General features: G+C 41.2%; 1 protein-coding gene across 1 annotated transcript in view; it reads right to left on the bottom strand.

Annotated features, from left to right (window-relative positions):
- The window catches only part of clstn2a (calsyntenin 2a), a 161,373-nt gene that overhangs the window by 28,510 nt on the left and 119,247 nt on the right, over positions 1-13,616 (bottom strand). Inside the window, exons 7-9 of the mRNA XM_030403217.1 lie at positions 12,577-12,762; positions 11,595-11,852; positions 8,790-8,911 (exon numbers count right to left, since the gene is read on the bottom strand). Of these exons, the coding sequence (XP_030259077.1) occupies positions 8,790-8,911; positions 11,595-11,852; positions 12,577-12,762 (566 nt within the window). The remainder of the gene's footprint in view (positions 1-8,789; positions 8,912-11,594; positions 11,853-12,576; positions 12,763-13,616) is intronic.

Raw genomic sequence — 13,616 nt, 5'->3', positions numbered from 1 at the left:
TCTCTCTTAGACTCTGCTAAATTGCTTTCCTCCTGCTGAGGCAGCTTTGTGTTTCTAAACCTGCTGTAATATTGACATATAGGACAAAATTAAACATTTCATCAAACACCTTGATATGGATACTGTGACAATATTGTTAACACAATGAGATTTAATGACTAAGGGGGTAAAAGCAAGTATTAGATCAAGAATCTCAACCAGTTATTAATCTGGATTTAAACAAAATTGGAGAAAATAAAAGTACCCTTCCAGGTATTCTCTAAACTTGACAACTTTCTTGTTTTTAAGAAGCGTGTGAACAGGGTCAGGGACAGTACTATCAGTAACCAGACACTTTTTGACAATTCCTCTGACTGCAACCATCTCAAATCCTTATAAAGATTCAACGTGCAGATAACTAACCGAGCCACATTCCCTTTGTCGAGTATATCACCGTGCAATAGCAGAGTTTTATTGTTGAGAATAAAACACTGGAGATAAGCCCGTCTATCTTGTGGAAATCTGCCACGGCGTATTTACAAGAGGCTATTACATCTCATACACGGGCACCGAGGAAGGGAGATCTTAAGAGCCAATTGGACCTTGAAAATACTATACAGTCGAGCTGTGGGGAGCTGAATTCAGGCTGTCACCCAAAACATATCAGGCGAAACAATTAGAGGCGGTCTGCTCTGCCTTAAAACCAACTACTAACAATGACGGCGCAGTCACAAATCTTCTTTTTTTTGTGCCAAATAAAGGTAGTAAGATTCAGGTTATTCTCCGGATTGGCTTACTGTGTATCCTGCTAGGGAGAAAAACTGAACACAAACCCTTCACAGATAGCAGTGGGGCATTTTAAATCTGCTGACATAAGCAGAATAATGAGGACGCTCCGCTGGCTGCCGAGAAGCCCTCTAATGAGGTCAAGTTTATTTTGATGCACTGGAGAGGTCTGGAATGGGAGGAGAACTTATATGGACTTTTATATGGATACTAACCAAATATAACAGTGTGCCCAGCAGGGATCCACATCTAGACCACCGATCTTTTGCTTTGGCATTAGAACCACGCGCTGAAATAATTAGGATTTTTGCAAACGTGAGCCGTACAATGATTGATCGTGATTGCTGGATGATTTTTCTCTTTACGCTGCCAATATTCTTTTGCTGTTGTCCACTCTCAAACGTCGTGATTGCTTACTCTGTGAAAGCAGCATCCACAAGATAGCTTTGCCCTCAGGCACCACTATCCTCCTCTCCTCCGTTCTCTGTTGGTCTCATCTGTCCTCTTCCACACCCCTTTGTCTTATCTACTTTCTTCTGTTTTTTTCCCTTTCCTGCTATCCACGCTTCCACCTCATCACTCCTTCCTAACCTGCACCCCTCTTCTTTTTCCCTTTTCATCTCCTCACACTCCTCGCCTTTCCTCTCCTCTCTACTGCCTCTGTTGTGGCACTGCATTATTGATGCCAGCCTATTATGTGTCAGTGTGGTGGGAGGGAATGACAAGGATGCTGAAGGAAAGAAAAAACTGCAAAAGAAGGAAGGGAAGAGATTTGCTCAACAGTCTGTGCATAAAACACAACTAAAAAGAAATATTGTCTCAATGAAAAAAGTTTTGTCCAAGTTGTAAGGGAAAATATAGTTAAGACTGTGAGATTGCATCAAGGTCTGCTTTGAGAAGTTTTACCAAAGTGACGTGGATAAAGGGAAGCTATCTGAAGCATCTGATTCATGTCAGTGACACACACGAAAAGGCTAAACAAAGAAAGATGTGAGGCACAAGATAAAATCAAAGAATGCAAAGCGTTTCTGCCACTTCAAGTCAAAGGTCGGCTTTGAAATTGATGGATTTATAAAAAAAATACTTTTTCAATCCAGCTGTCTCCTCTGTAGTCTCACCTGCTCTAATGCAGCAGTTTCATATCAGTAAATTATTTAAATTGTACATTTAGGGTCAGCCTGAAAAAGCCCCTTTTTTGCCTAAAGGACTCCGAGCAGGAAGAGCAAAGATAAGTGGTGAGACAGAAGGACGAGCGGGGAGAAAATGGAAAATGGAAAGACGGGAAAAACAAGCTGTCAGTACATTAGCGTGCTGACTGGATGCTTGTATGTAGCGCTGCTTAGAGTGCACTCAGCATGTCTTGTGAGTGGTCTATAAGCAGCAGATAGTGGAATTAAGTGTGCCGCCTCTTACATGCACTCACTGCAAAGACATAGACAATCAGTGAGAGGCAGGAGGTGGGAATAACACAGGAAGTGCCTTCAGCTGAGCTCCCAAATGAGTTCATTTGCAAAATAGAAGCCAGAAATAAAATAAACACACACGCACAATGAAAATGTACATGCTAGAGGCCATGCTCAATATCGTCTCTGTTGCTCTCTGCCTTTCCTCGTCCTTTTTTTCGTTTTGCTCTTATGAAAAAGGCAAAAAATGTGCGTTTCGTCATTGCCAGCCTGAGCTCCTTCACACTAAAGTATGCTGAATGCAGAGTCCTTGCAATAGCATGACTTGCAAAATCAGAGTGACTCATAGCAAACAATATAAATACAGGAAAAGGAGTAAACACAGCATAGCCAGAAGAAGTCGTGCTGCTGACTGAAAGAAAGTATGGTTTTATGTGAGTCTTTGGCGCAACAAAAGGCACATCACTTGAAGGAGACATTTTTTTTAAACTATTATGAGATCACTTCTCCCCTGTGAGATAAACAAACACCTCTCTTTTTCACTGTCGCTCCCGCCTCAACCTTAAGAAGCTGCGCTTCTATACCGTTAAGTGCATTCCACGCATACCAATAACTGCACGGAAGTACTTTGCAGTCAGTCTCTCGCGTTTGAGATGAACTTAAATCTCTCTCTGAATAGGCAATCTCTCCTGGTAACTGCTGCAAACATGCAGAGGTGCAGCACGGCGTCATCCACAACACCACCATCACCACCACCACCACCCAATTAATCTCCCCCATAACAAAGGAAGGCTTCTAATCAACGCAGGACAGGGGCACAACAAGCATGATTATAGCAGGCAGATAAGGCGGATAATTGCAGGTGCTGTATAGGAGGGCGATTTTGTGCTTCTCCAACATTCGGCGCCGATAATCGAACTCAGATATAAATGATAAACAGCAGGGGGTCGGCAGCTGTCTGGAGCAGCATGTAATTGGCAAGATTGGAAAGTTTGACGTTGATTCGCTGTGATTTGTGAATTGTTCAGTCATCTTGGATTGATGTGGAACAGCTGCCAAAACAAATAAATCTTTGGCCCCTCGACTTATCTTTTTCAAAATCTCAGGCCTCGGCTGAGAAAATTACAGCGTGTTTGTCTAAACTCTCACCCCTCTGTTAACATGGATTTTTTTTGAGGAGCCTGCTGTGGGCAAATAACACCTCTTTTATAAGGATTTAAATCAATGCCATATACAATGGTTCTTCATCTTGCCAAACTGGGCAATCCTGGTCCCTCGCTTTATTATAAAATGGTCCAGATAGTTGAAAACTAATTCTTCTGTATCTTTTTCTCCCTCTTCCTCTGTTTAGTCCAACTTCGTTTGCATGCACATACGATTCATCTTTAGCTTACAGGATGTTGGAGGAGTGAATCTTGATTTCTATAGCGCCGTTTGACTGTGAGTGAACACCTTTTGAACACCTGGATTCAACTGATAGGCCCTCTAGACTCGTGGAGAGTGATAAATGTGTGTAGAGAGGAGTGATCCATCCACTGGACCATTACCGCAGCTACAAAAGAGGAAGGAAAATAAGCATCCTATGTGTGTGTGTGCTTGGTTGCGCTCCCACAAATAAGTCAGCGCTCGCAGACGTGTAACGGTTTTTGTCAGATGTGACATTCCTTCAGTGCGTTCGATCGACACTGAAAATGGAAGCCTCGTCCTCTCTCGCTCTCTCTCTGCCAGCTTCCTTTCATCCCTCTCCGGCCCCCTCCTCTCTTGGGGTGAGAATTGCAAAATCAATAGAGCTAAATGGAGTTGCCGCGGAAGCCATTGAGTGTCCTTTCTAAGTGCTGGAGGAACAAGGACAGTGCGAAGCAGCTGTGACACCTCTTCCCCTTCCTCCCTCAGTCCACAGCACTCACTTTTTAAACAGTCTCTACTACTAGTGTTCTCATTAGTCACCTTGAGACACTGTAGCAGCTCCTATTAGGGGTGGGAAAAATGTTCTCTCTCGAATGATTTTGTCTCAATGCAGATAAGTTAATAATCGGAATTTTTAAACTGAAATTAGTTGCAACATTCAGTTCGCCTGCTGCAGAGCGCTACAGAAAGCGCCTGCTGATTCTCTGCTGTACACGCATGAGCACCGAACACACACGTGCGAGTTGTTTGATGTTTGAGCGGTGACCAAATGGCTGCAGTGGCTAACACCAAGCCTACAAGACCGGCACCGACTTCTTTGAAAGTTACTGTATGGCAGCATTTTGAGTTCCATGAAGTCGAGGGGAGAATTGACAAGACCTACACAGTTTGTAAGGCGTGTGGAACTCAACGTCAATACTTCGGCAACACAATTCATTTGAGAAACCACCTGATGCGACCCAGAGTTGAGAGAGAAGCTGCGACCTGTTGCAGATGCGAGCCAGAGAACGATCGAGCAGGATACAAAACACCATCTCGGTTTTACTTCACCGACACAGACATACCGATGCTCTACAGTGAAGCTAAAACAGAAGTTGTGGACACTTTGATGAAAGCGGGTAGGTGAGTAGCCATGTTTTAGTATGAGAGCTGATACACAGGTCCATTTTCTTTAATAAAATATTAGAGAAGGTAATTAATGTGTTGATTTTTTATAATGATTATCACAAAAGTAGGACGTGATTAGCAAACTCTGAGTAGCAAACTCAGATTTAATCATTATCATTATTTTTTTAAATCACGCATGGAAATGTACACAATAAACTGTTGCATCAAGATGCATCGATAATCGGTTTAGAATCGAATCGTTAACCTCAGAATCAGAATCTAATCAACTTGTGAGGAGCCAAGAGATTCTCACCCCTAGCTCCTATACATAAAGACAAAATGATGAGGATCACTGAGGTTAAATACTACACATTCATATCATTTCATTTTCAAGCTACTTATTTAAGTTTTCTTTGCTCAGAAGGTCGTAGGTGAAGATGTCTTCTACAAAAGACCAAAAAACTAATTAAGACAAAATTCAGCGACTTTTTCCAACTTAAAATAACAGTTTTAAGATAACTGGGATGGAATGGTGTCTTGTAATTATGTGAATGGTGTCTCAGCCACTCCGCCCCCCTATCACATGTTTCTGCACTGTTTAACTTCAGAAGGCAGCGTTACAAACATGCGTGTTTACTTCAACACACAAGTTCTTCTCAACACATAACATTGTTATGACGTGATGAGATTTGTTTGTAGTTAGCGCCTACAAACTGTTGCAGACCTGGGATTTGTATTTACAACAGCGGTGTCGCACTCTGAAACTGTGGAGGACGCAAATCACACATGTTTATACTAGACTATATTTCCAAAACAAATTATATGACCTTATGATGTATGGATCAATACAATTTTCTCTATCAAAATCCGTAACTGTTTAGTAATTTTCTGTAATTCTCTTTATTTTTGAGAAGAAATCTAATTATATAATTGCACAACTGAGCAAAGACTTGAACCAAAACACACACGTAATCAGAACTTAAAGATATAATACGTAACATTTATGTATTAAGTTAAACTTTTTTAGTTTTGTTTTGTACTTATATTATCCCTAATGTTTCAGACAACGTTCAATATGATGTAACAAACGCACAGAGAAGAAAACTGGAAAGGGGAGAAAAGGTGTATTGTGAAGCAACATGGACGAAACTGAACCAGGCAACATTGCTGACGATGTTAGAGAGATTCTGAGAAACAAGACGTGCCTTTACGGCTCTGTATTGAATTATCTGTTGCATGAAAAAGATTAAAAGGTACCATAAACTAGGATCCATGTACATATAAACAACATATGACAATATAACACAACCAGAGATTTTACCAGAAGAATGATAAATGTAAAAACAAACAAAAACAAAAACAAACAGTGTAGCTTTTTGTACAATCTAACAAAGTAGTCAATTATATCTGTAAAATAAATAGTAGGAACAACTGAGGACATCCTAAGCCTTGCCTGTGCTTTATGAATTACAGCTTTCTACGAGAGCGACATCCCTAAAATGATTCACTGATTCTTTCATTGAGGGAGGCACAGGGGAGTATAACAACACAAGCATGAGTGCATTATCGTCTTGTTAGTGGCAGTTAAACCTGCAGAAAATAATCTTCCTAAGGGGCAACCTGGTGCTATCGCTGAGTCTGGAGTTGTCATCGAAAAGTAGTAACAAGGTAGGACTGTTTAGGAAAGGTGATGTTCAGAATATCTTCGATACACTACAGACCTGTATTGTGTAGAATACAATCTGTGCACAACATTGCACAAGATTAACTCATTAAAAGTGTCGAAAGCTGAACAAGTATTTTATAAATTCTACATGAGAAACAAAAACTATATTGTTGGTTCAGACAATCATGACTCAAAGATCAACAATGGCTGCATTTTCACTTGAGTTGTGGAGTCCAGTAAAGCTTCTGGCATCCAAATAAACAGACCCATAACCCAAAGCAGGCCCTTGTATTTGTAGAAGGCTGCTGCTGTTTGCTAAAACACTGTGCTCACTTCTCTCTGATGTAATATACTGTGTGCTGCTTTAGGGCACATTAAACAATGACACAGACGTACAGCAGTTTTTTTTATTTGGCAGAAGCTAAAGTCAATAATTTAATCAAGCTGCAAGCCATGTTTTCTAATTACAGGAATTCACACAAAGCCAGTTTCACTGCTGATCGTTCTACTGCCATGTAAGTGCATGATCGACATTTGCCAAAACAACTGTCTTTTAAAAGTTTCAGGAAATCATTACCATAAGCAGATATACTGTACCTATATACAGCAGGTTAAGCCAATGCAGGTGCACCAAATTGTACCATACATCACAGATAAGTTATAAAGTTGTTTATTAGAGTATTGTATATATTTTCCCTTTACTTTGTCCATTCATGCTCCCATCATGTGGTTTCTCACATTAACCTGCTGTATTTCAGATCAGTTCCCATTTCTATTTAATGTAGAAACTCTGCACAAGTGATTTGTACTGGTGAGTAACTCATCACCTATTCTCTTTGACTGCACAGCAGGTATCGTCAATGCTCCTTCTCAAGCTCCATCTGAGAAGCAAACGTGATCCCCACCATCGTGTTCTGTTCATGTGTGTGGGAGAGAATTATAAAGAGAGCCAGAGAGAGAAAAAAAGGGAAAGAGGCTGAAAGAGAATGAGCAGAAGTGAGACTGAAACAGAAGTGAGTCTTGAGGTTGTTTGCGAAGAAAACACAGTCGACCTCTTGGCTGCCCCTTCTTTTTGTCACATTGGCCTCCGTGGGCCTCGAGAGAAAACAAACCCTGGACTGAAAAAACTTTTCAATCTACCTTTGACCCAGAACAAATGACCAGCTGGTTGAAAGAGTCACACAAACACCAGCAGAGATGGTGCTAAAAAGACACGCGAGGATAAACTGCGTAACACAAGAAGAAAAAGTCCTTGTATGTAATTTTCCAAGCAAACCTGTAAACAGGATTACGGAGAGAGTAGGCGTGCATGCTGATGCATGGTCACATGCCCAAGAGTGCACTCACATGAAAAGATTCAAACACAAATATCCAATAATCTGCCTAGTGAGCAAAAACTCCTGAGAGCGTGCAGTAATTATGAAGCATTTTCAGTATGAGGTGGATATATGCTGTATCCCCAGGGTGAACAATTAGATTAGATTTACATCTACTATCCATTATTAGTGAGCTGGGGAGAGTCTGTGGAAAGGGGAGATTCCCGTGTAAGAGAGTTCATCGGCTTATCATGAAAATCGCGCTGACTCCGGGGACTTTATTTTATCTTTACAGTAGGATTTCCTCTGCTGGCTGGCTGGCTGCCTGCTGAGCTGGACTGACTCGACACTCAGACGGATGATTCTCACTCAAGCGTCCGCCTTACTGAGGTGTCCTTGAGCAAGACCTTTAATCCCTCCAACTCGGGTTACCGGTCTTGAATTGTAATGTTTGCGCAAGAAAAAGATGTCAGTTGCCTACAACCTCATAATTCTGTCTTTCTATCTAAACAAAATACCTGGCTACTGTGCATAATGTAATTTACAGGTGAATTATTGCACCATTGTGTACATCTGAAGGGTAATTCCGGTAGAAAAAAAGCACCGTGCAACATTCAGCGAGAAAGACATTTTATATAATTGTTATCATCTTTCCAGCTGAAACAATTCATATGGTGCAACATTTTCATTTCAAAGGCTTTCTGTAGGACTGGAGTTTGACTGCAAATTAGTTCAACAAGTCTCCAGAACCATGACAGTTAATAGAGATCTGCTGCTAGGTGAGCTATTATCCATAACCAAACAGACTTTCCAAATTGGATCTATGCTTGTGCTTGTGTGTGTGAGGTTCTATGTGTGTGTGTGTGTGTGTGTTGGATAACTGTGTCTTATTCCCTCTTATCTCCTGCAGCAAGCAGAAGAAAGTGATGGAGGGCCTGTGGTAATTAGAATAGAGAGCTTCTCCCTTCACTACGCAAATAATGATAGCCCCTCACCTGCTGTAGAAAATCACCCTCAATCTATGCCCGCACTCAAATAGGACACAGACAAGCTCTCACACACACACACACACACACACACACACACACACACACACACACACACACACACACACACACTTCTCACCTGCTCCAGTTTCCAGTGGAACTCAGCGGGTCTGAAAGTGTCGACCTGAGTGAAATCTCTTCGGAGCAGAAACACCAGGCGGCAGTTGTGGACGTACAGAGAGTAATGGTGGCGGTTCATTTCTGCAACAAGAAGCATGCATTATCACACAAAGACAGAATATACATGCGCACAATCAAACATAATTCTGCCAACAAGATCATGGCCTCTAGTTCTTCGAGGACAACGACTGGTGCACATGCTCCTTAAAGAAGTACTTAACAGCTGCAGAGATACTAACTCCTCTCATAAAACTTGCCAGAATGCACCTATAAACACTCAAGCTGATTGGTGACGTACTACGAGTTGGGCACTGCTTGAGTCGGCTTTGAAAAAGGACACAGTAAGGCGGCTAGTAACCAACCGTATTCCATCAGAGATAAACAGTCGACTGAAATACATTTGAAACGGGTGAAGGTCGTCACGAAAAACTCCAGTCCGAGTACAATCTGTGGCACAATCTGTACCGCAGTTGGTACAACAGATGACACGTTTTACGTCATTGGCTTATTTTTGCCCGTCAAAGAGGCTCTGGGTGTCGGCAAAATGAAGAAAGCTTTACTTAAATTGTAGTGATACAAACCTGGCTGAAAATTGGCAAAGCTCCCTTTTAAGTTTTCATATGGCGGCAGTTTGATCTCCGAGATCATCCACAAAATGTCAAACAGTACAGCTGTGAGAAAGCCTTTTCAGTCACTGCAAATGGGTTCTCCACATCAAAACACAGCTGTCAGCATGACAGAAAGGGACCAGTGAGCGTGGTCACAGAGTGCACGCTGCTGGTGTGTCCAGTTTTTCATTATCGACTGCTGACGGTTGGAGATGGCAACGAAAGGCAAGTCCCACTTGCTCTGCTTTTACAATGCACTAGATAAGCTTGAGGGGGTCTGAGGTGTGATGTGTGCAATAGATTCACCTCTAAATGAACCCAAACATCACATAGATGAAGGAGTGCTCGTCCATCAAAAGGCTTTGTTTGTGTTGTTTTTATGATCATTGGTGACAACAGATACAGAGGATGAGTCATTCCAATCTTGTATAAGTGCATCAAAACACGACGAAGCAGTAGGGCTGCACGATAAATCGAATTTTCATCGTCATCGTGATATGAACATGTGCAATAAACACATCGCAAAAGACTGCCTGACACACGATGAATAAGGAAATCATTTTGTTTACATGATCCATGCATGCACCGTGAGCATGCCGACATTTAGCCTATCAGACGGAGCCCTGGATACAAGGGCCAATCAGATGAAGCCCCAGCTAGTCATTAGCTACACTGACAAAATTAATCGGCATCAGTTTGGTGGTGATTGCCAGGTTATGATGGCTGAGGGAGGAGAGAAAAGTGATGAAAATGTGGTCGAAGAAGACCTTGTGGTGAAAAGAAACAGCACTTCTGCTATATGGACTTATTTTGGATTCAGGAGAGACGATGTGTTACAAAAACTGGTACTGTGTAAAACATGCCGAGCAGGAAACACAACCAACCTCCATCACCACCTGCAATACAACCATAAAGACCTACACGAACAATTCAAAACTAACGTTAGCCATCATTAACTGTATAGCTAATAATATGCAAACTTCAGTATTTGTTTATTTATGCAAGTTATATCGTCATCGCAATATTAAACAGTGTTATCGCACATCACAGATTTTCCTCATATCATGCAGGCAATATTTTTGATTTATCGTAATAACGTCTCAACCCCAACCCCTACTTTACTAACAGAATTATCATTTACTATCCATCCATATTATTGTATTGTGTCAAAAATTCTAATATCAGAACAGGGTTCATCAACAATGACAAATAAAAATTTTGTTAAAATAAAAAATGTTCTTAAGTCACATTTGAGTCTCAATTTTAGTAGATTATTTTTGTTTTATTCTTACAAAATAAATGTAGAACAATAATGATGTGATTTTTGCTCTGGTTTGTACAGAACAATGTTCCCTTACATCTCCAGAATCAGATTTGTAGTCCAGGGCATCTCTGTAGCGCCACATAATCTAATTTAAAATGCTGTGTCGTGACACATTTTACCATTACCAGCGAATTACAGCGAACATATGAATTAGTGGGATAAATGTAAGCACTCGTTTTGACCATGTGATCGGATATATTGGGGTAATTACACATGTTTTGCTACTGAGATAATATTGCTTTAATTATCATGCTTATATTTTTGTTTTTGTTCTTATTTCAGCCAAAGGACTGATGGTACACAAACACATCCGACCATCACACTAAGACTTCTGCAACCATTCACATCCTTAAGCAAACAGTTGCAATGAAAGAAGGGTTTATAAGATTCCGATGGTCGACACAAACTACTCTGCGGTTTTGCATTACAAGATCAGACTACACATTTTCTAAGCTAATAAGCCATCTGTGGGACCATTGTGAGAGCGTGCAATGTGCAGATGGCTTGCTTAATTACACAGTTCAGGCAGCTCAGTACAGACGTGCAGTGGGGAAAATAAGTTTAAAGTTTTTTCAAAGGGCATTTGTGCCATTGTGGGCTTCAGTTCTGGCTTAATTATCTTGCTATTTTGAAAGGATGTTTTTGATCATGTCATGTTGCTAGTATGTCTCCAACACTGAGGACACTTGGAAATGAAAGTTTTCGGTCAAAGAGCTGTAAGAATCAAGTAGTCTACAGTATCCTAGAGCACGAGCAGACGTGTTCCTAAATTGTAAGGAAATCAAGGGTCAAAGACAAACTTTTTGCCCTACTTGGTTTAATTTTCACTCACCGGTCTTGTCAGAGTTACACAGTAAGGTTTCCTTCTCAGCTCTGAGGCCTGGACTGGGCCCGTGTTTCATCCACGTTGCTATGGTGAACTGATCTGTCAGGTTCTGGGGCACGACATGGTCGGGAACATTAGCAGCCTGACGGCCGTCGAATCTGTAGATGAGGTCACTGTCTCGGCCACTGTCAGTTAGCAGAGACGCCGTCCAGTTCGTGGAAGGGCTGGGGGCAGGAAGGAGGTCGGTGCTGCCCGATGCTGCACCTGGATGTGCCAATCAGACGAGACGGGCTGTCAAGACGGCTGCACAGAGAATCGACCTCGAGAGAAAACTGCTTCTCAAGAACTTTCTTTATTTCTACATGATTTTTTTAACAGAAGTTAGCCTACATCCGTTCACAACCTAATATTGTGTGAGCATGTCACAAATTTAACTCTGACATCTGAGATTAGTGCTCACGTCACACATTCCAATACACTTCTTGAAGAGACAATATAATTAACAACTTATAACCATAAACTGATTGTGATTGTAAATGTGACTTGATGAGGACGAGGTGTAAGAAAGCAAAACCTGGTGGAAATAATCATTGTGAAAAACACTAAATCAATTCAAGCTTTTCATATTTTTAGTCAAAAACAAAGTTTTCTAATTAATCAACAGGAATATTCTTTGTGTTTTTTGTACGTACTGTATATTTTACAGAATAAAGCCATGAAAATCATTTAACTTTTTTCGAAAAGTGTTATTTTAAAGTAGTCCACAGGATTAAAAATGGCATGACAACTGGCATATTATTAGACTGCAGGAGGTGCGATATTAAATAAATGTTTCGCCTCTCATTATTATCCCTTTGCACTCTCACAGTCCTCGACTCTTAAATAGCGCCTTACTATTTTAATAAGGCACTTCAAACAGTTTCTTTTCCACCGTTCACCTTTTATGTTCTTTCGTACTTGAACAGTTTTTTTCTCTCGTTCGACATACCACAGAGTTTTTGCAGAGACTTCTCAGAGTACGTTTCCCGGTCGCAGCCCTTCCCGATGTGATTGGTCTGCAGCTCCACCATCGCCTTCACGCCGGACAGTGGACCTCCACACGTTTCCAAGTGCATCTTGGGAAACAGCTGCCTGCTTCCAGTCCCTGGCTCGTAGTCCACCCGCTTGTTCCAACCTGTAATGGTCAACATATGTTTATTAGTTTGTATAGAGGGAGAAGTTCATTTTTTACACTACATAAGGAAAATCCAGGAAATCCAAGCATAATTAGCATGCTGTACTTTTACAGCAGTTTGACAACAAAATTGGCAATTTCTACCCACCGTGAGATAGTTCTGTTCGACCCGTCTCTTTTTACACCACTCTGTATTTCACAAATTCTAACAAACAGCAGCAGCTGGCTTTTATTGATGGAGAGAATGGCCGTGTTCAGAATGTTTTATTCACATTTTTGATGGCCACGTGTGAGCAGATTCTTATGTGACTTGAAAAATTAGACTTTGCCCGTCTCTCTTGGTTGCCTACACAGCAATGTGGACAATTTGTTAGTCAATTTGTAAAGCTGCAGGACTTTGGATTTGTTTGTGTAGGACTTTAGGTTTTTTAGTCCAAAGGATGTGACTTGATGCACGTTCTAGAGCGCCTTGTCTCAGTGCATCTCTACGCCGCTAATAGATAGCAACAGTAGCCAACGTGGAGAAATGTGAGCTACACAGAAGTTCCACGCAGCCACTTTAATCATATTAGTATGTATATGCGCACTTGAGTGCTTGAACTTATTTAATCAAAATCTATTTCAGCGTATTTATCTCTTTAAACCGTGTTCCCCGTAGGACACACATAAGTCCTCTGATCTTGTTCTCTTTACTTTTCTATATTTTAAGCATCATCAGAGCGCTCCCCAGAAATGTAGGACATAAAATTTGATGTCCTCTTGTAGGTGGTTTCATAATGAGCACGTGGGCGACCACACAGGTTGGCAACTTTGGCATTTAGAATTTCCTCAGTAAAATCTTTCCCCGTGTCACG

Source organism: Sparus aurata, chromosome 21 (assembly GCF_900880675.1).
Source record: "Sparus aurata chromosome 21, fSpaAur1.1, whole genome shotgun sequence".
NCBI classification, from domain to species: domain Eukaryota; kingdom Metazoa; phylum Chordata; class Actinopteri; order Spariformes; family Sparidae; genus Sparus; species Sparus aurata.
The sequence above is the reverse complement of the archived record's forward strand: the minus strand, read 5'-3'. Positions and strand labels throughout refer to the sequence as shown.